At 41.9% G+C, this 22,538-nt stretch overlaps 1 protein-coding gene and 1 long non-coding RNA gene across 4 annotated transcripts in view; one reads left to right on the top strand and one right to left on the bottom strand.

Annotated features, from left to right (window-relative positions):
- The window catches only part of card19 (caspase recruitment domain family, member 19), a 41,377-nt gene extending 38,495 nt beyond the window's left edge, over positions 1–2,882 (bottom strand). Inside the window, exon 1 of one of the 2 annotated variants that reach the window (XM_048548231.2) lies at positions 2,748–2,882. In XM_048548231.2, the coding sequence (XP_048404188.1) occupies positions 2,748–2,775 (28 nt within the window). In that variant the 5' untranslated portion in view covers positions 2,776–2,882. The remainder of the gene's footprint in view (positions 1–2,747) is intronic. The other variant, XM_048548234.2, reaches the window with a different exon arrangement.
- LOC125460599 (uncharacterized) lies at positions 1,527–15,044 on the top strand. 2 transcript variants are annotated; one of them, XR_007249282.2, is made up of 4 exons: positions 1,527–1,858; positions 3,109–3,218; positions 13,906–14,050; positions 14,889–15,044. It is a non-coding gene; the product is annotated as an uncharacterized LOC125460599 (long non-coding RNA). The 2 variants fall into 2 exon arrangements; XR_007249281.2 differs by lacking the exon at positions 13,906–14,050.
- The last annotated feature ends 7,494 nt before the right edge of the window (positions 15,045–22,538 follow it).

A 22,538-nucleotide genomic window follows, 5' to 3' on the forward strand; every position in this document is an offset into this window, starting at 1 on the left:
GTCAGTCTGTTGATAGAATAGTTTGTTGGACAGCTCAACCAACATGAACAGTAATCCCAACATGTTAGTGAGAAGGATTTTATAAAGGGACTGGGATTGCTCACATTTTTTTAGGTCCATTGTCTGGATTATGGCTAATTCTTCCTTCTACTACTGTTATGATTATTTTCCACTGATAGGCTTGCTAAATGAACTTAGGGAACATTAATAACCAATCAGAATGGAGCCTCATCCATGTTGGTTAAGGAAAGTATGAAAGGTTCCTATTTCTGAAGGACAATAGTGACACTTTTTTTTGATAATGTGGAAACTTTAATAATGATTTACCACATTTAATTAAATTTCACAGCTTACCATAATGGGAAGAGATTCTAGAATGGATTTTGAATTTACAATCTCTGAGTTCCCGGTTCAGCTCGATTAGCATTACATGTCACGAAGTGCTACATAATGTATTTGTGGCTGGAAGCAAGGGTGGCTTGATGAAGAGGATGATATCTTGATTGATTGGAGCAACAAAGAAATTAGGTTGTGCTTTAGAATGTTAAGTACACTTGCTGGGCTTTCAAAGAGACGATGGTAATCGAAAATCATAGAGAATTAGCCACTGCGGAGTGTAGCCAATCACCTTTCTCCAATGCATCATTTATGCAGTTTTGGTATGTTCTCTGATTTACTATGTGAATGCCACAGGAAAGTGATTAATATTTTATACCCAGCATGTATTCCATCACACTCCAGATGACACATTTTATTTAAAAATTCAAAATAAATAAGTTTAATCCAGGAATTTATAATCACTTTGCACCCTAAAAAATTAACTCATAACAATTAAAATCCAATCAACCTGCAGACCTATTAGTTTGAGAAGACACTGATTAGATTAATAAAAAAACAATACTATGTGACTGACATGGTACAGCACTTCCAACCTTATAAAAAACTGCATCATTCAAATTACTGTGAAAAATCTCCAGTGATTATAAATGATTCAGTTTTACTGGGACTGAAGTGTTTACGTTATAACTTGATTTCAAGACAATTTGATATTAGATTTCTTCCCAATTCCACCATAATCAGTGCCACTAACAGTGAATAAAAAGTTAAATTTATTTTTATTAGGTAGCCAATAGTTGATAGCTTCATAAATCAATTTCAGTAATTTTCTGAGGTTTCACAATCTTTTAACTTATTTTAACTTGTGTCTTGAGGATCACATTCTGTGTTTCTGTCAATTTCTCTTTGAAACCTCAAATCACTGTCTTACAATAATATGTTCATTAGCCTATTGCAGTAGTGTCAATGTTTGAAAAAAATGTCTTTGTATGATAATTCAGCATTTTTCTGAGAGTGAAACCTTGACTTGCATCATACGTTTCACTGTATTTACTGGCCAGAAGATTCACTATTAATTCTATTTTGAGATTTGTACATGCACGTAGCGTGGTACAGGCAATATCTTGATTACTTTTAAAACTACCTGAATTGATTGTGGCAATTCTTTTACAGGCATATATATTGTTCAAAATTGTTAAGAGCTCAAAACTGGCAGTTTCCAATTGGCCACTCACTTTGTACATTACTAGCTTATCCTTTCTCACAAAAATTGACTGGCATGTGTAACAGACAGCCAGTCCAACAGTTTGAAACCTCCACTGAAGATGGATATTCATTCCATAATTTGATCTGTGAATTTGCCCAATAAAACTGGTACTCTATCAGAGAGACTTAATTAATTAATTGATTGATTGTGTGTTGTGATAGAGCAGTTGAAATTTAGAAGAGGCACAGTGGACAAGCTCAACCACATGAAACATTTGCAATTATTGTACAAAGAAAGGACAAATCTCGTTTAAAGGTAAGAGTGCTTCTGGAACAAATTTGGACTGACACATTTGGACTTATTCCATTAACTGTTCAAACGTGGATTTAAAATAGTTTGATGTGAAACCCCTCTTGCACTTTTTTAAACTGTACTGCTTTAGTCAAGGTCAGGGATATCGAAAGCAAAACCCATAGGCTCCCGCAAACAAGTGCTTAAAGCTGAATTAACTTGGTCCTACTTGCATTGAGGTTTTTAACTTACTGTTCTGTTCCCGCTTTGTGATCTGAAGGTTTGAAATGAGCTGATCTTACTGTCATTGCCTCATTGGTGGGTAAATCTCAAATCAAAACACTAAGATTGTCAGAATCAACAACTTAAAGTATATGCAAATTAATGAGAACATTTCATATAAAAATTGCACGTGTGCCCAAGTAAAAAGCTTGGCTATTCCACACCAGGTATTTTGTTTCTCAATTAGTCAACTTTTTAAGAAAATAGATTAATTCTATACCACTCATCCTTCAATTGTTTCTTTGTTTAGTTTTCGGATGTATAAATAACATGCTGTAAAAGGGGTTGTAATTTACCCTCATATCTTACGCAGCTTTTGGTGACTTTAAAGATGCAATAAAGCACCCTTCTGCCTACACGAGGTAGTTTATAAATGATTAAAATCTCGCTGTGACAATATGACATTAGAATGTAGATTCAAAGTACATCCATGATTATTGTATAACAATACCAGGAAAATCAACTTTGCTACATTAAATGAACAGAAGAAGAGCGTTAAGAAGCATTTTTCTCGTTTATGTAGCGCATGGAATTACTGCTTCACACTCTCTATGGTCCTTATCCAGCTGAATGCTGCTTGGATACAAATGGTAAGAACTTTCACCCCGCCCGCCTCCATCCACAAACTTACTTCTGTAACACCATGGGAACTTTGACATTTTCTGTCAGGGCTGCTGCTGTGCATTCAAACAGGCTCCCAGGCAAAATCCAGTGATAAATCTAATAGTAGTAACAAATTCAAGGTCATACATTCAACATTTACTTCCATCCCATGCTGCAACGGCTTTTGATGAATAAATACAGTGACCAACAGCTTCTTATTAATCATTGCCTATGTATACTGCATAGAATCTTAGCTAATCAAAACTGGAAATGTTCATCTGACTGATATCGAATTACAATAACTTGAAAGAGTGTGTACAACTGGTTAAATATTATAGACAGATTTCAGCTTGATAATCACAAATTTGATTAGACTTTATCTTTCACAGTTTTACAAGTGGCTCACATGATGAAATCACCAGAGTAATAAATGCAGTACAATAACTGTACTTGTGTAGCTGCTGTTTAATACACAGAAGAATAAATGACTCATGAAAAAGTAAGTGACTTTTCCAGTGCCTTACTCATTTGTTCATGAAATGCATATTGTACAAATGCAGCAGCTCCCAAGCAAATGAAAGGAAATGTCACCATTAGCATCATCCTGTAAAAAGTCTGTGGTCAAACAAATCATCTTTAACTAACCTTTCCAGTATTTTCTTTCCCCAAGAAAAGTGGGAGCAAGATTTATCAAGCCCTGTCATCTGTGAAAGGTGGATTGAAATAAGTCAGCAATTGGCATTAATAATGAGAGACACTTTGAGGTGAACGTGGGCACAAAGCTGGGTGATTTGTGCCACTCCCATATTGGCATTGCAAAAATGGACACTTGCTTCCAACCTTACGTTAACAATTGTGGTACACTGGGTTAAAGGTTAGCTACCACACACAGCCTAGGTCAAAAACTGCTCCAAACTATTCTCACTGATTCTATGAGCAAAATGTACTGTTTAAATCAAAATAATCCCACTAAATCAACAGGAATAAACAGCATTAATCAGTTTTAAAAAGAGAAACAAGCATTCTCTGCTGCAATCGAATTTTTAAAAACTGCATAATAATTTAATGTATGCTGTTGAATTGTGCCAAGCTTAGTTATAATTGAGGCCTATTTACTGAAACCTCTCTATCAAAAGAAACAGCTTCTTGTTCAAGAAAATAGCAGAATTGGCAGTGTGTAAAAGCGCAGCTCTTGGGAATGGACCTGGAGCTCTTTGTACTGTTTCAACTTCACAGCCTTGACTTTTTTATGCAACTCTGTTTGAGTGGAGAACTTGTCACTTGGTTAATGCCTCCCTCTAAATAGGACTCCCTGGGATCCTTGTTCATGAATGAAGATCTGTTGTCTGATTCTAAATCTTCATGGAAAGCATATATTGCAAAAATTTGTTTCAATGCTGTGATGACTGAGTCTGCTATAGCTGAATGAGGTCCTGCCATTTAATTCCATTTTGATTGATAGTCAACAAAATGCATCGGACTTTAAACACAAACAAACCTGTTCTGAGCCTTTTCCATTGCCTTTCCAGAAATCTCGATTAAATCATTGGCTCTGTATGTATATATGCATTTAAATGTATATGGCACACAATTGACATGATGAAATGTGAGCCTGTAGGCCTTTCATCACCAACTGATTGTTGCTGTCTTGCTCTGCACTTTGTGATATTTGGATGACCCCGTGACATTTCTGTAGGATTACTCTTCATATCAATTTTGTGATGATGATTTTACAGTCATACACCAGTGGTTCATTCACTATTGTCAAGTATTGTTTCTGGTCATAATAACTTTTCAGCACTGGATTAGCTGAGCTATATTTCAACAAACTTTTCATACAGTTGCCTGACCTTTTGCACTCTGTCAGATTTTACAGCGGCACAAATATTTGAGCTTTCACTCATTCGCAAAGAATTGCGAAAGAATACAACTCGATTTCTTCAACAAGAAAAAACATAGTGACATGGAAGATATAAGCAGGAGGAGGCTATTCGGACCTTCGAGTCTGCTCCGCCATTCTTCGTGATCATGACTGATCATCCACCTCAATAGCCTAATCTTGCTTTCTCCCCATAACCTTTGATCCCTTTCACACCAAGTGCTATATCTAATGGAGATAATGAGAACTGCCGATGCTGGAGTCTGAGATAAGGTGTGCAGCTGGAGGAACACAGCAGGCCAGGCAGCATCAGAGGAGCAAGAAAACTGATGTTTCGGGTTGGGACCCTTCTTCAGAAATGGGGGAGGGGAAGGGGGCTCAGAGAGAGGGGGAGGTGATGATAGAAGGTGGACAGTGAAGCAGATAGGTGGAGAGAAGAAGGGACAGGTAAAGGAGGCAGGGATGAAGCTAGTACAGGTGAGTGTAGGTAGGGAGTTGGGGTGGGGGTTGGCCAGTGAGGAGGGAGGGGTGGGTAGGTGGGAGGGAAGATGGCAAGGTCGAGGAGGCAGGGGTGAAGCTAGTAAAGGTGAATGTAGGTAGCAAGTTGGGCTGGGGGTTGGTCCGTGATGATGGAGGGTTGGGTAGGTCGGAGGGAAGATGGACAGGTCAAGGAGGTGGGGATAAGATGAGTGTATGTAGAAAGTCGTGGTGGGTGTTGGTCAGTGAGCTGGGAGGAGCGGACAGGTGGAAGAAAAGATGGACAGGTCAAGGAGGTGGGGATGAGATGAATGTAGGTAGGAAGTGGTGGTGGGTGTTGGTCAGTGAGCTGGGAGGAGCGGATAGGTTGAAGAAAAGATGGACTAGTCAAGGAGGCAGGGATGGGGGGCTGATCTTGGGATGAGGTGGGGGGTTGGCGATTTTGAAGCTTGTAAAGTCCACATTGAGACCAATGGGTTGTGGGGTTTCCACGTGGAATATGAGGTGCTGTTCCTCCAGTTTTCGGGTGGCATCATTGTGGCACTGAAAGAGGCCCAGGATGGACACATCATCCAAGGAGTGGGAGGGGGAGTTGAAGTGGTTTGCAACAGGGAAGTGCAGTCGTTTGTCACGAACTGTGTGTAGGTGTTCCACAAAGCAGCTTCCAAGCCTCTGCTTGGTTTCCCTGATGTAGAGGAGGCCACTTCGGGAACAGGGGATAGAACATACCACATTAGCAGATGTGTGGGTGAACATTTGTTTCATGTGGAAGGTTTTCTTGGGGCCTGGGATGGGGGTGAGTAGGGGGAGGTGTAGGGGCAGGTGTAGCACTTCCTGCATTTGCAGGTAAAGGTGCTGGGTGTGGTGCGGTTACTGGCGAGTGTCGAGTGCATGAGGGAGCCGCAGAGGGAGCGGTCCCTATGGAAGGCAGATAGGGGTGGGGAGGGAAATATATCCTGTAGGGGGGTCAGGTTTCTGGTCATGGAAGTGATGGAGAATAATGCATTGAATCCAGAGGTTGATGGGATGATATGTGAGGACAAGGTGAGGTCTGTCCTTGTTGTTATTGCGGGGAGTGGGTGTGAGGGCTGAGGTGCAGGAAATGCAAGAGATGTGATCGAGGGCCTTTTTGACCACTGTGGAGGGGAAATTGTGGTCCCTGAAAAACAAGGAAATCTGGGATGTCCAGGAGTGGAATGCCTCATCTTGGGAGCAGATGAGGCAGAGGGGAAGGAATTGGGAATGGGGGATAGTATTCTTACAGAAAGATGGGTGAGAGCAGGTGTGTTCTAGGTAGCTGTGGGAGTCGGTGATCTTGAAATAGATCTCAGTTTCCAGGTGGTTACCAGAGATGGAGACAGAGAGGTCCCGGAAGGAGAGACAAGTATCAGAGATGGTCCAGGTGAACTTAAGGTTGGGGTGGAAGGTGTTGGTGAAGTGGATGAATTGTTCATGCTCCTCATGGGAGCATGAGATGGCGCCAATGCAGCCATCGATGTGACGGAGGAAGAGGTAGGGGATAGTGCCAGTGTAGCCGCAGAAAAGGGACTATTCTTGTGGCCTCTTGAATACATTCAATGTTTTGGTATCAACCACTTCCTGTGGAATGAATTCCACAGGTTCACTACCCTTTGGGTGAAGAACTGTCTCCTAATTGCTGTCCTAAATGGTCTACCCTGAATCTGCATACTCTGGACCCTGGTTTAGGACACACCCACTGTCAGGAACATCCTCCCTGCATCTACCCTCATCAGTCCAGTTAGAATTTTGTAAGCCTCTATGAGATTCCCCTCGTTTGTCTGATCTCTAGCAAAAACATTCCCAACCTAGTTCACCTCTCCTCATACACCAGACCTGTCATCCCCAGAATCAGCCTGGTAAACCTTCACTGCACTCCCTCAAGAGCAAGAGCATTCTTCCTCAGCAAAGGAGACTAAAACTGCATGTAATATTCTAGGTATAGTCAAACAAAATACCCTGTACAACTGCAACGGCATATCCCTTTCTGCTCAATCCGCTGCTGGTCTCAAGAATCTATCTACCATTATGTGTGCCTTGCTTGGAACCCAAACTAATCCATAGTCATATGTCATCAACCTACACCCACATGTTTGAATGTGTAAAGGCATTTTAAGATTTCTGTTCATTGCAGGAATATTAGCAATAGCTTGTGGCCTGTCTAGAACTGAAATTTCATTCGTTGAGTTAGTCTGCGAATATTTCACATGATGTGTAACTGTTAATGCTTCTTTCTCTCTGGCTGTGCATCTGTGTTCAGCCACTGCCAAAGCTCTCGCTGGACCTGAAACATTAACTCTGATTTTTTTCATCATAGATGCTGCCAGACCTGTTGAGCTTTTCCAGTAACTTCTATTTTTGTTCCCAACTTACAGCATCTGCAGTTCTTTCAGTTTAACCTAAGTGTAAACCTTTCAAAAGCTACAGCCTGTTCATGACTCCAGTGGTATTGCTGGTCTTTGGTTATGGGTTGAATAAGACTCATTCAGTTGGTGATAAATCTTCTCACATGATTCCCATGTCTAAAAAATGCTATACATTATTTATACTCTTCAGTGAAAAAAGTTCAATTCTGGCTCTCGTCTTCCTTGGTTCTGCCATGATGCCTTGTTCTTAGATAATGTGTCTCAGAAATATAATTTCAACATTTATGGAATGGAAGCTTTTTCTGCTGATGAACTGTGCTGGTTGGTGATTTAGGTGCTCTCAAAGTGATACGGGTGCTGTCAATGTAGAAGTCAGTAATGGTGGAGAATTGCATTGCCTGGTCTGCTTCACTTCTTTTGTCAAGGAGAAAATAAATAAGCAGCTAGCAGTGATCTAGAATCTCAATAGATTCCTCCTCATTTTTGTTCAGTCCTAATCTAAAAGCTATCTCTAAATTTATTCCCAGAGACACAGTTTTGCAAATTGCCATACCATTGATGGCCACACACTCCCCTCTGGTAGACACCAGAATGATGTTACTTCTGAAAACCACCTCACCCAAGAGTTACAGGTCTCACCCTTGCTCTATGAGATCCCATCCTTCCATTCTGAATTGTCTCTTTCACTCTGTTCATTTCCTCAACACCCAGTCCAATGAAGCCCTTCACCACACTTGATTTTCCCACTTACCCCAAGACTCCATGGACCATGCCTCCAGACCATTAATGCCCAAATCTAAATAGTGACCATGCCCCACAACCTAGACTAACTTTTGAGGACAGCATAAAGTGAAAATGGCTGAGTCCCTGACTGATGTCTCCACAGCACCCTGGCTGATGTACCTGTAATCCCTGGACTGGTTGCAATTTAACTTCAGGACTTATTGTGGCCGACTCCCTGGACTACAAAGACCCAGTTCCCTGAATTCTGACCAAGGCTAGTTCACTGGACTGGAACTGGACAAGTCATTGACTGACCGGATGGTGCCCCATGACTGACAAAACTTCCCTTGACCCACTGAGGAATGTTCCTTTTTGGCTTTCAGATATGGCCATACAGTGTGTTTGCAACTTGAGCTGCTTGCACATGGTGCGACTGTGAGACTGACATAACACATTGCTATACAGTGCCACATCCACCCCCTTGACAGTTCAGTTGTGCTAAACTATCTGCTTCTCCTGGTGTGCTAAAAGGCAAGCCACAGAGGCTGATCGTCTAGAGGTTAACACTGTAGTGCCTGTGCAACAAGTCTCCATCTCCGGTAACCACTGAGAAACTGATATCCATTTCAAGCCCATCAACTCCCACGGCTACCTGGAATACTCCTCCTCCCACCCACCTTCCTGCAAAAATGCCATCCCCTATTCCCAATTCCTTCGCCTTCGCTGCATCTGCTCCCAGGATGAGGCATTCCACTCCCGTATATCTCAGCTGTCCTCTTTTTTCAAGGACCGCAACTACCCCCCCTCAGTGGCCAAGAGCGCCCTCGACCGTGTCTCCCGCATTTCCCGCAACTCATCCCTCACACTCCGTCCCCATAATAAAAACCAAAACAGAATCCCCCTCGTGTTTATATACCACCCCACCAACCTCCGTATCCAACACATCATCCTCCGACACTTCCACCATCTGCAATCCGACTCCACCACCAAAGACATTTTTCCCTCCCCACCCTTATCTGCCTTCCGGAAGGATCACTCTCTCTGTGACTACCTTGTCTGCTCCACACTCCCCTCCAGCCCCACCACACCCGGCACTTTCCCCTGCAACCACAGGAAGTGCTACACCTGCCCCTACACCTCCTCCCTCACCCCCATCCCAGGCCCAAAGAAGACTTCCCACATCAAGCAGATGTTCATCTGCACATCTGCCAATGTAGTATACTGCATCTGCTGTTCCCATTGTTGCCTCCTCTACATCGGGGAAACCCAGTGAAGGCTTGGGGACTGCTTTGCAGAACACCTCCGCTCGGTTCGCACTAAACAACTGCATCTCCCAGCTGCAAGCCATTTCAACTCCCCCTCCCATTCCATGGATGACATGTCCATCCTGGACCTCCTGCGGTGCCACAACGATGTTACCCGAAGGTTGCAGGAACAGCAACTCATATTCCGCTTGGGAACCCTGCAGCCCAATGGTATCAATGTGGACTTCACAAGCTTCAACATCTCCCCTTCCCCAACCCAAAACCAGCGCAGCTCGTCCCCACCTCCCTAACCTGTCCTTCCTCCCACCTATCCCCTCCCCCCACCTCAAGCCCCACCCCCATCTCCTACCTACTAACCTCATCCCACGCCCTTGACCTGTCCGTCCTCCCTGGACTGACTTATCTCCTCCCTACCTCCCCACCTACAATCACCTTTACTGGGTCCATCCGGTCTCTTGTCTGGTCAGTTTCCCTCCAACTATCTTCTCCTCTATCCATCTTCTATCCACCTCCCCCCCTCCCTATTTATTTCAGAACCCCCTTCCCCTCCACCATTTCTGAAGAAGGGTTTAGGCCCGAAACATCAAGCTTTCCTGCTCCGATGATGCTGCTTGGCCTGCTGTGTTCGTCCAGCTCTACACCTTGTTATCTCAGATTCTCCGGCATCTGCAGTTCCTACTATCTCTACAAGCTACAGAGGTTGGTACACTCAAAGTAAGGGCAAAGTCAGTGTCTGCTGAGAAAGGAAGCTAAAAGCCATAAGATATATGAGGGTTGTGTGTGTGTGTGTGTGTGTGTGTGTGTGTGTGTGTGTGTGTGTGTGTGTGTGTGTGTGTGTGTGTGTGTTTGTGTGTGTGTGTGTGTGTGTGTGTGTGTGTGTGTGTGTGTGTGTGTGTGTTCTTTATCCCAAATCTACCAAGCTCCTGTTACCATTCACATCTATCATAAAAACAAAACAGTGAGAATAATAGGAACAAAAACAAAGTTTCTGGAAAAGCTCAGCAGGTCTGGCAACACCTGTGAAGGAAAGGAACCAGAGTTAACGTTTCAGGTCTAGTGACCCTTCCTCAGAACAGGAACTATAGGTAATGGGAGTCTATTTGACCCTTCAAGCCTGTTCTGCCAATCTGTCCCATCAAGGGTGATCTACCTAACTCCACTTTCTATACTAATTCAAAACCCATTACAATGCAAATATTTATCTTAGTGAATAGTTTGAAGTCTTCTGCCCTGCCAACTCCATGGATTGTGCTGTTTATATTGATTCAACCCTGTGTCACTGTGCCCTCTTGGATTCTGCATATTGAAGTCTGAGAGTTATTTGCATGTACCAAGGGTGCTCTATGTAGCTCGTCTGTTCCTACTCTGAATCTGCTTCAACTGTCTTTCCCTTATTTTTCTGTGAAGAGCTTAAGTTGTATTGAGTGCAAATGCAGCAACTTCTTAAAATTAATGAAGAGAATATAAATTAACTCCCTGCAATAGCCATGCACAATTTCATCCTTTTAAGTTACCGCATAAGCCTTGTTGTGTAAAAAGTGTAAAATGGCTACACACTGCACTAAATTATCAGGACAAGAAAAAGATTTGAAGGAACATTGACTCATGGGGCTCTTTGTTGACCACAAAAGCTGAGCTCTTTACATATCAATAATGGCATATGCATTAAATTCACAGGTGTTTCTACATCAAAATACTCATTGTACTGAATCCAAATCATTTGCATTATATGTGAAAGGATTCTTTTTATAGAATTTGTCTAAAATGTCTAATTAGCAAACAAAATGAGGACATTGTTTTGCTTGAGGTAATTAAGGATTCTTATGTTTCAATTTTTCTTAGAGATCTTCTCTACTTCTCCTGAAGGCAATGACTCATTTTTAAAATCCTGAATAGCACTTGATTGTGTCAAAATATATCAAATGCTTCACAAAATGAAGTGCTCTTGAAATGTAGTCACAGTTGCTAAGCAAGCAGAGTCATTCTGCCACTGCAGCATCCCCTACACAACCACAAGATAAACGATCAGTTCAGCTGTGTCATTTTTATGGCGTTGACTGTTAGCCAGGCTACCAGGGAATTTCGGGCTTTTTAGTGCAGCAGTAGTGTCCCCAGGTCTCAGCCAAGAGGCCGGCGTTCAACTCATTGTTTCTCCAGAGTTGTGTCATGACATGTGTCATGAGTTGGACTGAAGGATTTGTTTCTTTGCTATATAACTCTATGTTGATGCAATAAATCAAGCCAAGAGGAGCTCTCTGATCTTTTACCATGTAGTTCCCTGAGATGTGCTGCATGATCTGAACCAAAGAGTCAGTCCACAGAATCCTTGGGTTGATTCCTCAGTCAAAGGACAGTGCCTCCAACAATGCAGCATTCTATTTGCAATATACCTGAGTGTTAATCAAGATGACAAACCCACAAATACTAATGGTAAGATTTAGATTGGACCTTTCATTTTTTGCGTATTTGTTCAATGGGCAATTATGCAAATATGAACCATGGTAATAAATATTGGCACGTTGTGACAAGTAATGGTTAAATTCTGATTCTTATCTGATGTCATCATACGAATAACACAAGAGAGACCTTACAAAATGCAACAGTATGTCCCAATGTTCCTTGTTTCCCTGTAACTCAGAAGCTGAAATCTATTATAACTGTTGTGCTACTGCTGGTCTGGAAAACAGCACAGAACCAGTAGTGAATGTGCAGTCATTTTAATTGGTACGCTCAGAATTAAGTCACCAATTAATTGAAGTTGACTCTGCTACACCATCTTCATCACTTGCCGTTGGGATTTGTATCCTGAAAGGAGAACATTTCTAAGTCTTTAATAAAAACCAAAAGAATTGCAGATGCTGTGAATCAGGAACAAAAACAAAGTTGCTGGAAAAGCTAGGCAGGTCTGGCAGCATCTGTGGAGGAGAAAACAGAGTTAATGTTTCAGATCCAGTGACCTTTCCTCAGAACTGATGGTAGCTGGGAAAACTTCAGTTTATATGCTGAAAAAAGGGGAGGGAGATGGGGTAGGGAGTACATGATAGGATAGAGCCTAAAGAGAGAGAAGAGCAGTTGGACAGACAAAGAGTTGATAATGATCAGGCTGGGAGGGTGAATAGTTGTTAATGGGGACTGTTAGTGACTAATAACTAGTAGCATGTAATTGGAAGCAATGTGGTAACAAGGTGGGGTGGTGTGTGGTGTGGGTGGCTGGGATATGGGAGAGTTTATATCCTAAAATTATTGAACTCGATATTCAGGCCGGAGGGCTGCAGGGCCCACAAGTGGAAAATGAAGTGGTGTTCTTACAGCTTGCATTGATCTTCACTGGAACACTGCAGCATGCCAGAGACAGAGATGTTGATCAGGGAACAGTCTGGTGCGTTAAAGTGGCAGGCAACAGGTAGATCAGGGTCTTTTTTGCGAGCAGAACATACATGTTTGGCGAAGCGGTCACCCAATCTATGCTTCATTTCACCAATGTAGCGGAGACCACGTTGTGAGCAGCGAATGCAGTGGACTAGATTCTGGGAAGTGCAGGTGAAGTGTTGCTTCACCCGGAAGGCATGTTTGGGCCCTTGGATACTGGGACGGAGGAGGCAAATGGGCAGGTGTTGTACCTTCGCCAGTTTCAGGGGAAGCTGCCGTAGGGCTGTAGAGGGATGTTGTGGGTGAAGGAAGTGTGGACCAGGGTGTCCCAGAGGGAATGGTCCTTGCGAAAGGCGGACAAGGGTGGGGAGGGGAATATGTGTCTGATGGTGGCATCTTACGACAGGTGGCGGGAATGGCACCTTGATGATCGTCTGGATGTGGATTCTGATCGGATTTTAGGTAAGGACAAGGGGAACCCTAGGGAAGGGAAGGGGTGAGGGCAGAAGTGGGGGAGATGAATCATGGTTGAAGCCCCTCTCAACAATGGAGCTGGGGAATCCTCGGTTGAAGAAGAAGGGGAACATTTTGGGGGCTCCCTTGTCGAAGTTGGCCTCATCTTAACATATATGACAAAGACGGAGGAACTGAGAGAATGGGATGGAGCCTTTACAGGAAGCAGGGTGTGAGGATGTATAGTCCAGGTAGCTGTGGGAGTCACTGGGTTTGTAATGGATATTAGTATCCCCAGAAATTGAAACAGAAATGTCAGGGAAGGGAAGGGAAGAGTCAGAGATACCACTACCTGTTGTTAGTGACTACCAGTCCCCATTAACAACTATTCACCCTCCCAGCATGATCATTATCAACTCTTTGTCTGCCCAACTGCTCTTCTCTATCTTATCGTTTACCCCATACCCCAAAACCCTCCCCTTTTTTCTGCATATAAGCTGACACTTTCCCAGCCACCATCAGTCCTGTGGAAGTGTCACCAGACGCGAAACGTTAACTCTGCTTTTCCTTCACAGATGATGCCAGACCAGCTGAGCTTTTCTAGCAACTTAGTTTATATTTCTAAATCTTTGTTAGGTAACTATGCTGTGCCAAAGAAACAGTGAGTGAGAACATTCAAGGAAATCCATTGATTGAAATATACTGACTTCATGATTACCACAATGGAACAAAAAAAAACTGCTCTTGGATTCCATTGGGAACACCTTCTCAAAGGAACGTGGTAAGAGGGTACATCTTGAATCCTACACATGAATCAAATTGATGCCATATCCCTTTTTGCTTATTGGATAATCAGGATTCAGAGACACAAGCCACAATCATTTGTCACAGTCATTTTCTAGTCCATAAGGGAACAGTTCAAAAGAAAGACCAGCTGATGAGAGTAATTCTATGATTCATTGTTTGTCAGGAAGAGTACTGACACACAGCACATCTCAGGAATTCATGAGCATGTGTCATTTCCAAATCAAAATGCTGGGTTTCATTTTACTCTTTACATCCGGCTGAGACCAATTTTAACATTTAGCAGTTTATGGACTTCCATGACAGAGATAATTGTTTAGCAAAATACTTTTATTTTCAACTTCCACTCATTTTCTGTCAGCTGCTCATTGCAGCAAAACTGATGTTTTACTAATTTCTCTTTTGAAGCAACTGGAGGAGTAGGCTCAACAGCTGCTGTTACAGTAGGCCAGAACAGGCCGGAGCACAGGAAGCATGTAGGCCTTCTGTAATAACATGGTGTGAAGCTGAATGAAGACAGCTCCCCAAGCCGCATCAGAGGAGCAGGGAAGCTTGACATTTCGGGTCAGGACCCTTCTTCAAATTTGTTTTTTTGAAGAAGGGTCCTGACCTGAAACATCAAGCCTTCCTGCTCCTTTGATACTGCTTGGCCTGCTGTGTTCATCCAGCTTCACACCATGTAATCTCAGATTTCCCAGCATCGGCAATTCCTACTATCTCTAGGCCTTCTGTAATAACATTTTCTCCTTTAACTTGAGGAAAAAAGCAGAATGTCTAGTATCTTTGCTTCACCTGGAATGTTCTCACTGTATCAGGTCACTTGTGACTGCAACAGTTGGAGCCCAGCAGCAGGATATGCCTAGCATGCCAGTTACTGTCAATGTCACCGCTTAGGAGACATTCAAGCAGCAAGAAGGGAGATTAAAGGGTTACCAGAAGACAGCACACCACAGTTTGCCACTTTCAAACTACAACAGGCAAGTACTCATGATGCATCTTTGGGGGAAAAGTGCCTTTAAATAGTGAGACTGACCATCCTTGCTGTCCAAATTTATGGTCTGCCTAGCAAGAGTACAAAGAGTGCTGGCAGGACATTGAGGCGTGAATTCCAGTTTCATGCATGCCTCTTCTCAAAGTTATTGGATGTGCCTTTTCAATATAACATTGATTTTGTTTGGGTCCTGGTGATAACTGAATATATTCTAATTAGCCATCAGACTATCCCATTGTTTTTCCGAAGTTCCGAAGAAGAGCCATACTGGGCTCGAAGCGTAAACTATGTTTCTCTCTAGAGATGTGGCCAGTCCTGCTGAGTTTCTCCAGCACTTCATTTTTTTTATTTCAGATTGCCAGCGCCATCAGTTCTTTGCTTTTATTCTTTGTTTCCTACTGCTTTTCATGTATAAACATTGCAATATTTATAGCACACAATCATATTTTCCAAAACATGTTTTTCTTTTGTTTTCTGCCCTACTCATATGCCATTAACTGCTTAAGTACCTTTACTAAGTTCTGTCTCAAGTCTCTCTATTCAACCACAACAAATTGTTATAGGTCACTTTGTACTCTACATTGATCCCTAACCCTTCACCTACATTTGCCCTTTTTTTTTAAAGTATAGATCCTCTATGTGTCTTTTTGAACTTCTCTGTTGATAACATGGACCTGGTTAGATTGAAGTGAAGCCTATCCCAGCAGCAGATGTTCTACTTGCTCCAGAACTCATACCAATGTCCGAGAAATTTGGAACTCTTCTTATTGCATCTATTCAATCACATGTTTCTGATGAACACAGTCCTGAAACGTTAACTCTGCTTTTTCCTTCATAGATGCTGCCAGAACTGCCGAGCTTTTCCAGCAACTTTGTTTTTGTTCCTGATTTACAGCATCCGCAGTTCTTTTGGTTTCCACTACTCCTGATTCCCTGGAATCTTTCCTTCTTTTGTGCAATCTGAAATGTCTCAGGTGAAGCTCACCTGATGAGGGAGCAGAGCTCAGAAAGCCCATGATTTCAAATAAACCTGTTGAACTATAACCTGGTGTCATGTGAATTCTGACTTTGTCCACCCCAGTCCAACAGTCCACATCATCCCAAGCTTAGTACCTTTGAATTTCATCAATCCATCTACAGTTACTTCGAACACGGAAACAGGAGTAGGCCATTTAGCATCTTGAGGCTGTTCTGCTATTCAATATAGGTGATCTGTGACCTAACTCGATACACCTGCCTTTGGCCCATATCCCTTAATACCTTTCCTTAACAAAAAAAATCGATCTCAGATTTAAAATTAACAACTGAACCGGCATCCACTGCTCTTTGTGAAAGAGAGTTCTAAGTATCTACCGCCCACTGTGAGTATGAGTGCTCCCTAACATCTCTCTTGAATGGTCTGACCCTAATTCTCAGACTGTACCCCTAGTTCTAGAATTCCCAACCAGTGGAAATAGTTAATCTTTATCAGTTCTGTCTTTTTCTTTTAATATAGTCATTGAGTTATACAGCAAGGAAACAGCCTCTTTGGTCAAATTTGTCCAAGCCGACCAAGTTTCCCAAACCAAACTAGCCCCAATTGCTTGTATTTGGTCCATATCCATCTAACCCTTTCTTATTCATGTACCCATCCAAATATCTTTTGAATGTTGTAACCATGCCTGCATCTACCACTTCCTCTGGCAGTTCATTTCACATACAAACCACTCTCTGTCTGAAAAAGTTACCCCTCAGGTACCACTTTCCCACTTAAATATTTCTCCTCTCACTGAAAAATATGTCCCATAGTTTTGAACTCCCCTCACCCTAGGAAAAAGACTTGCTATTCACCTTATCCCTGCCACTCATAATTTTAGAAACCTCTATAAATCTCCTCAACCTCCCATGCTCCAGTGCTCTAATCTTTGTCATATTGCCAGCTTCAGTTTAATATAGACTGTGTGACAAATCACAAGGGTGTACATTGTAATAATGCATTGCAGAAACATGTTTAAATGGTTGATGTATTATTTACTAATTAATTATATTTATGCATGAACCTGACATTTCATTCACTGTTTTAATTAATTCATGATAGTAAATAGTAAATATTACTTCTCTCACCTTAAAAATATGTCCTCTAGCTTTGATCTCTGCACCTTAGGGAAAAGACTTTTGCTATTCATGTTATCTATGCATCTTATGATTTTATAAAACTCTATAAGGCCCCTTAACTGCCTATGTTCCTGTGAAAAAGTTCCAGTCTTCCTAGCCTCTCCCTGTAACTCAACCCTCCAGTCCTGACACTATCCTTGTAAAGCTTTTATGAACCCTCACTAATTTAATAGTATTCTTTCTATCACAGCATGACCAGATCTGCAGTGTATTTCAAAAGTGACCTCACCAACATCCTGCACAACCTCAACATTACATTCCAACTCCTTTATTCATTGTCTGACCAATGAAGGTAAGCATGCTAAATGCCTTCTTAACCACCCTGTCTACCCGAAGCCCTAAGTCTCACTGTTCAACAACACTCTCCAGGGCACTACCATTAACTGTATAAGTCCTGTCTTCATTCGTTTTACCAAAATGCAGTACCTTTGTAATCTTTGATAACCTTCCTTATTCTCAGCTATACCAACAATTTTGGTGTTTTCCGCAAACATTAACCGTGCCTCCTAAATTCTCATCAAATCGAAAGCTTCGAGCAGATCACAACTTAATCTTCTAAATTCTAGAGTAAACTAATTTGTAATATCCCTCTTTGTAATTTGGAGTACTGTGAGCAGATCCGGGTACCACACCTTAGTGAGAATATATTGGCCTTGGAGGGAGAACAATGCAGGTTTACAAGAATGACACCTGGACTTCATTGGTCGAGTTATGAGGAGGAAATCTGAATTCACTTTTTTGAAAAAGAGAATATCTAGAATTAAGAATCTACCAATGACCATGAAACCATTGCCGATTGTCAGGAAAACCCCATCTGGCTCACTTACATCCATGAGGGGAGGAAATCTGCATCCTCACCTGGTCTGGCCTACATGTGCCTCCAGGCCCACAGTATTTCGGTAATTCTTAACTGCCCCCTTAAATGGCTTGGTAAGCCACTCAGTTTTAGGGTGTCTCAGGACAGGCAATAAATGCTGGCCAGCCTGCAATGCCCTTGTTCCATTGTTCCATGAGCCAGTACATGATGATGGGACTGAAATCTGCCTGCAAGAGTGATCTTATGTTGGAATGTCCAGTTGCCAGTGCAAAATTACTCATATTTCATCACCAAATTTCCAAAATTACCCAGAAAGGAAGATTAATTTATCTGTGAGCTAGGAAAATCTACAATGGCACAGTAGCAATGCCTTTCTGAATTTAAAACTAATACATGTTGAAGGGCCAGAGAAAAGGGAATTTACTGCTCAACATCTGGCCAGGGAGTGCTTGGTAGTCCATTCAAAAAATAAAATCAGGTAAATTGTTTCTCATAAATGTCTGAAGTGAGTGCAAATTGCAACCACCAAATCCTAACTACAATATAATGAAGAGGAATGAAAAGTTTATTAATGTTATTTTGAACAAACACGAGTCTGTAATTTAAGAATATACTCTCATACTTAATTCTTTGCATATGAAGCATTGCTTTAATCTTTGTCTTACTGCCAGCTTCAGATTAATATAGACTGTATGACAAATCACAAGGACATACTTTACAACATAATGCATTGCAGACTCATGTTAAATGGTTGATATATTGTTTACTAATTAATCATTTTTACGCATAAATCTATCATTTTATCACAATTTTAATTCATTCATGATGGTAATAGGTTGATTAAATTAACAAGTCAAAGAAAAGTGCCTCCTCATTATCAGTCTATGATATTGCCTATGTTGGCTTTTTATAAACATTCAGCCATTTATTGAAGCTGTGACGATCCAGTATTAAGTATAATGAGGCAAATTTGGCAGAATATTGCAATCTGGCATTTTACTTAATTCAAGACATAGAACGTCAACCTGAGAGTCAGTTCTCAACATGACATCACCTAACTTCTAAAGTTTCAGCAACCACGTGTTTTTAACCACAAACTCACCACAGGTCCTATTCTATTTCTTACATCTTAGTGCGGCAAAGCCAATTTGTATTGAATTTTGGCATTTACTCATGGTTTTTGGGAACAAAGTGAATCGCATTTTTTTCATCAAAGAGAAACTTTAACCATATCAGACTGGGCTAGATCTGAGCCATGGTCCCAAAAGTAAAAGACTAAAGCTCTGATTCATTTTTTCCTTGATTTTTCAGAAAATAATTAAATGTGCGCTAGATTTTGACTTTTTAGATTCAATTTTATACAGAGGTTAGAAATAACATGAGGATATCATAATATTAGAAACACAGAAACATAGAAAATAGGATCAGGAGTAGGCCATTTGGCCCTTCGAGCCTGCTTTGCCATTCATCTTGATCATTGTTGATCGTCCAACTCAATAGCCTAAGCCTACTTTCTCCTCATAACCTTCAATTCCATTTGCCTCAAGAACTATTTTTAGCCACCTCTTGAATGCATTCAAAGTTTTGGCATCAAATGCTTCCTGTGGTAATGAATCCCACCTCTTTGGTGAAGAAACATCTCTACATCTCTGTCCTAAATTGTCTACCCCGAATCTTCACACTGTGACCCCTGGTCCTGGACACACCCATCATTGGGAACATTCTCCCTGTATCTACCCTGTCTGGTCCTGTTAGAATTTTATAAATCTCTATGAGATTCCCCCTCATTCTTCTGAACTCCAGCGAAAACAATCCCAACCCAGTCAAATCTCTCCTCATACGTCAGCCCTGCCATCCCTGGAATCAGCCTGGTAAACCTTTGCTGCACTAACTTGAGAACAAGAGCATCCTTTCTCAGAAAAGGAGATCAAAATTGCACACAATATTTTGGGTTTGGCACTGTTAACTGCAATAACACATCCCTGCTCTTACACTCGAAACCTCCCACAATGAAGGCCAACATACAATTTGCTTTCTTTACTGCCTGCTACACCTGCACAAGGGCACCCAGGTCCCGCTGCACACTCCCCTCTCCCAAATTACAGTCATTCATTCAGATAGTAATCTGCCTGTATATTAGTACTGTGCCTAATATAGTAATGAATGACATCAGAAAATATGCAAAAGAAAATGAAAGTGTAGTTAGCTTATTACTTACTACACAACCTACCAATTAAATAAATACATTGACTAAGTGGAGATGGCTGGGCAGCTGATGTGCTATAGCAGTATTATGTGGGAGCTGGCTGATCCCATTGTGAACTGCAGTGACCACATCTGAGCAAGTGTTGATTGCTAGAGGAACTTCAGCTCAGAACCAATGAGTTGGAATCTGAGCTTCAAACACTGCAGCATATATGGGAAGGGGAGATTTACCTGGAAGTTTAGTTTTAGGAGGCAGCCACACTTGGTGCAGTTAGTATTTCAAATTCAGTCGGTGATCAGGAACAGCAGGGTGTGACTATAAGTGAAGCAGGTAGGGGGATCCTGAATTCAGGAATGGAGGAAACTCAGCTCTTGACCTTGCCCAACAGGCATGAGGTAATTGCTGTCTGTGAGGATGAGGGAAAAGGCAGGAGATGAGCCAGCTAACCACTGCATAGTGGTACAGGAAGCCATTTAAGAGGGGGGAGCAAAAAGACAAGTGGTAGTTGTAAAAGAGTCTATAATTAGAGAGATTGATAGCATTCTTTGTAAGAGATCCCGCATTCGAGAGTCCCGCATTGTATGTTGCCTACTCGGTGCCAGGGAGAGGGACTTCTCTGACCAGCTTGAAAGGGTATTGGAGTGGGAGGGTGAGGATCCAGTTGTTGTGGTCAATGTTAGTACAAACAACATAGTCAAGGCTAGGAAGGAGGACCTGTTTGAGGATTATCAAGCACAAGGAACAACATTAAGGAACAGGTCCTCAAGGGTAAAAATTTCCAGATTACTGCATGAACCATGTACAAATTGGTAGAGGGATAAGAACATTAGGGAAGTAAACATGTGACTAAAGAAGTGATGTGTGAAAGAGGGGTTGCATTTCATGGGGTTTTGGCAGCAGCTTTGGAACAGAATGGATCTGTACCATTGGACCAGTCTCTACCTGAACTGATCTAGAACCAGTGTTCTAGAAAAGGATAAATGGGGTGGTCACTAGGACTTTAAACTCATGAAATAGGGGGATGGGAATGGGTAAATGACAAAAAGTATATTGGTAAATAGAAAAGAAAGCAGCAGGAGGGTTTAACTACATCGATGACTATGAAAGAAGAAGAAGGAAAACTCAGGAGATATTATTAATGGAGATGTTAGAATTCAAAAAAAAAGTATTAAAAACTAGCATAAAGGCACTTTACCTGAATGCTTGTACCATTCTAAACAAGGTAGATGAGTTAATAGCGCAAATCATCACAAATGAATGATTTAGTAGCCATTTCAGAGACATGGTTGCCAGATGGTCATGACTGGGAGTTAAATATCTGGGGGTATCAGACTATTCAGAAGGACAGACAGGAAAGTAAGGGAGGTGGTGTTGCTGTGATATTTAAGGCTGACATCAGGGTGGTAGTGAGAGATGATATAGGCTCTATGGAGAATAAGTTTGAATCCATTTGGGTGGAAATTAGTAATTCTAAGAAGAAAAAGTCACTGATAGGTGTAGTTTATAGGCCACCAAATAATAACATGACATTGAGATGGGTCATAAACAAAGAAATAACTAATGTCTGTAAAAATGGTGCAGTAATTCTCATGGGGAATTTTAATCCACACATCGATAGGTCGAAACAGGTTGGTCAAGGCGGCCCTGAGGAGGAGTTCATTGAATGTTTCCATGACAATTTTCTTGAATAGTATGTAACGGAACTGACGAGGGTGCAAGCTATTCTAGATCTGTTCCTGTGTAATGAAACAAGAATATTAATGATTTCATCGTTAGGGATCGTCTTAAAAGGAGTGATCAGTTAGTTCAACCTCTAACTTGAATCTTGATCCTTGAATCTATTATCAAGGAAGAAATAGCAGGACATTTCGATAGAAATTGTCCCATTGGGCCGATACAGCATGGGTTCGTGAAAGGTAGGTCATGCTCAACTTAAGTATGGTTGAGTTTAGAATACAGATGGAAAGTGAGAAGATAAAATCCAATACCAGGGTCCTGTGCTTAATCAAAAGAGACTACAGGGTGGCATGGTGGCTCAGTGGTTAGTACTGCAGCCTCACAGCACCAGGGACCCGGGTTCGATTCCAACCTTGGGCCACCATCTGTGTGGAGTTTGCACATTTCCCTGTGTCTGTGTGGGTTTCCTCTGGGTGCTCCGGTTTCCTGCCCCAGTCCAAAGATGTGCTGGCTAGGTGGATCAGCCATGCTAAATTACCCGTAGTGTTCAGGGATATGTGGGTTATGGGGGTTGGGTCTGGTGGGATGCTTCAAGGGGTGGTGTGGACTTGGTGGGTCAA

The sequence above is a fragment of the Stegostoma tigrinum genome, chromosome 11, assembly GCF_030684315.1.
Source record: "Stegostoma tigrinum isolate sSteTig4 chromosome 11, sSteTig4.hap1, whole genome shotgun sequence".
In the NCBI taxonomy this organism is placed as follows: domain Eukaryota; kingdom Metazoa; phylum Chordata; class Chondrichthyes; order Orectolobiformes; family Stegostomatidae; genus Stegostoma; species Stegostoma tigrinum.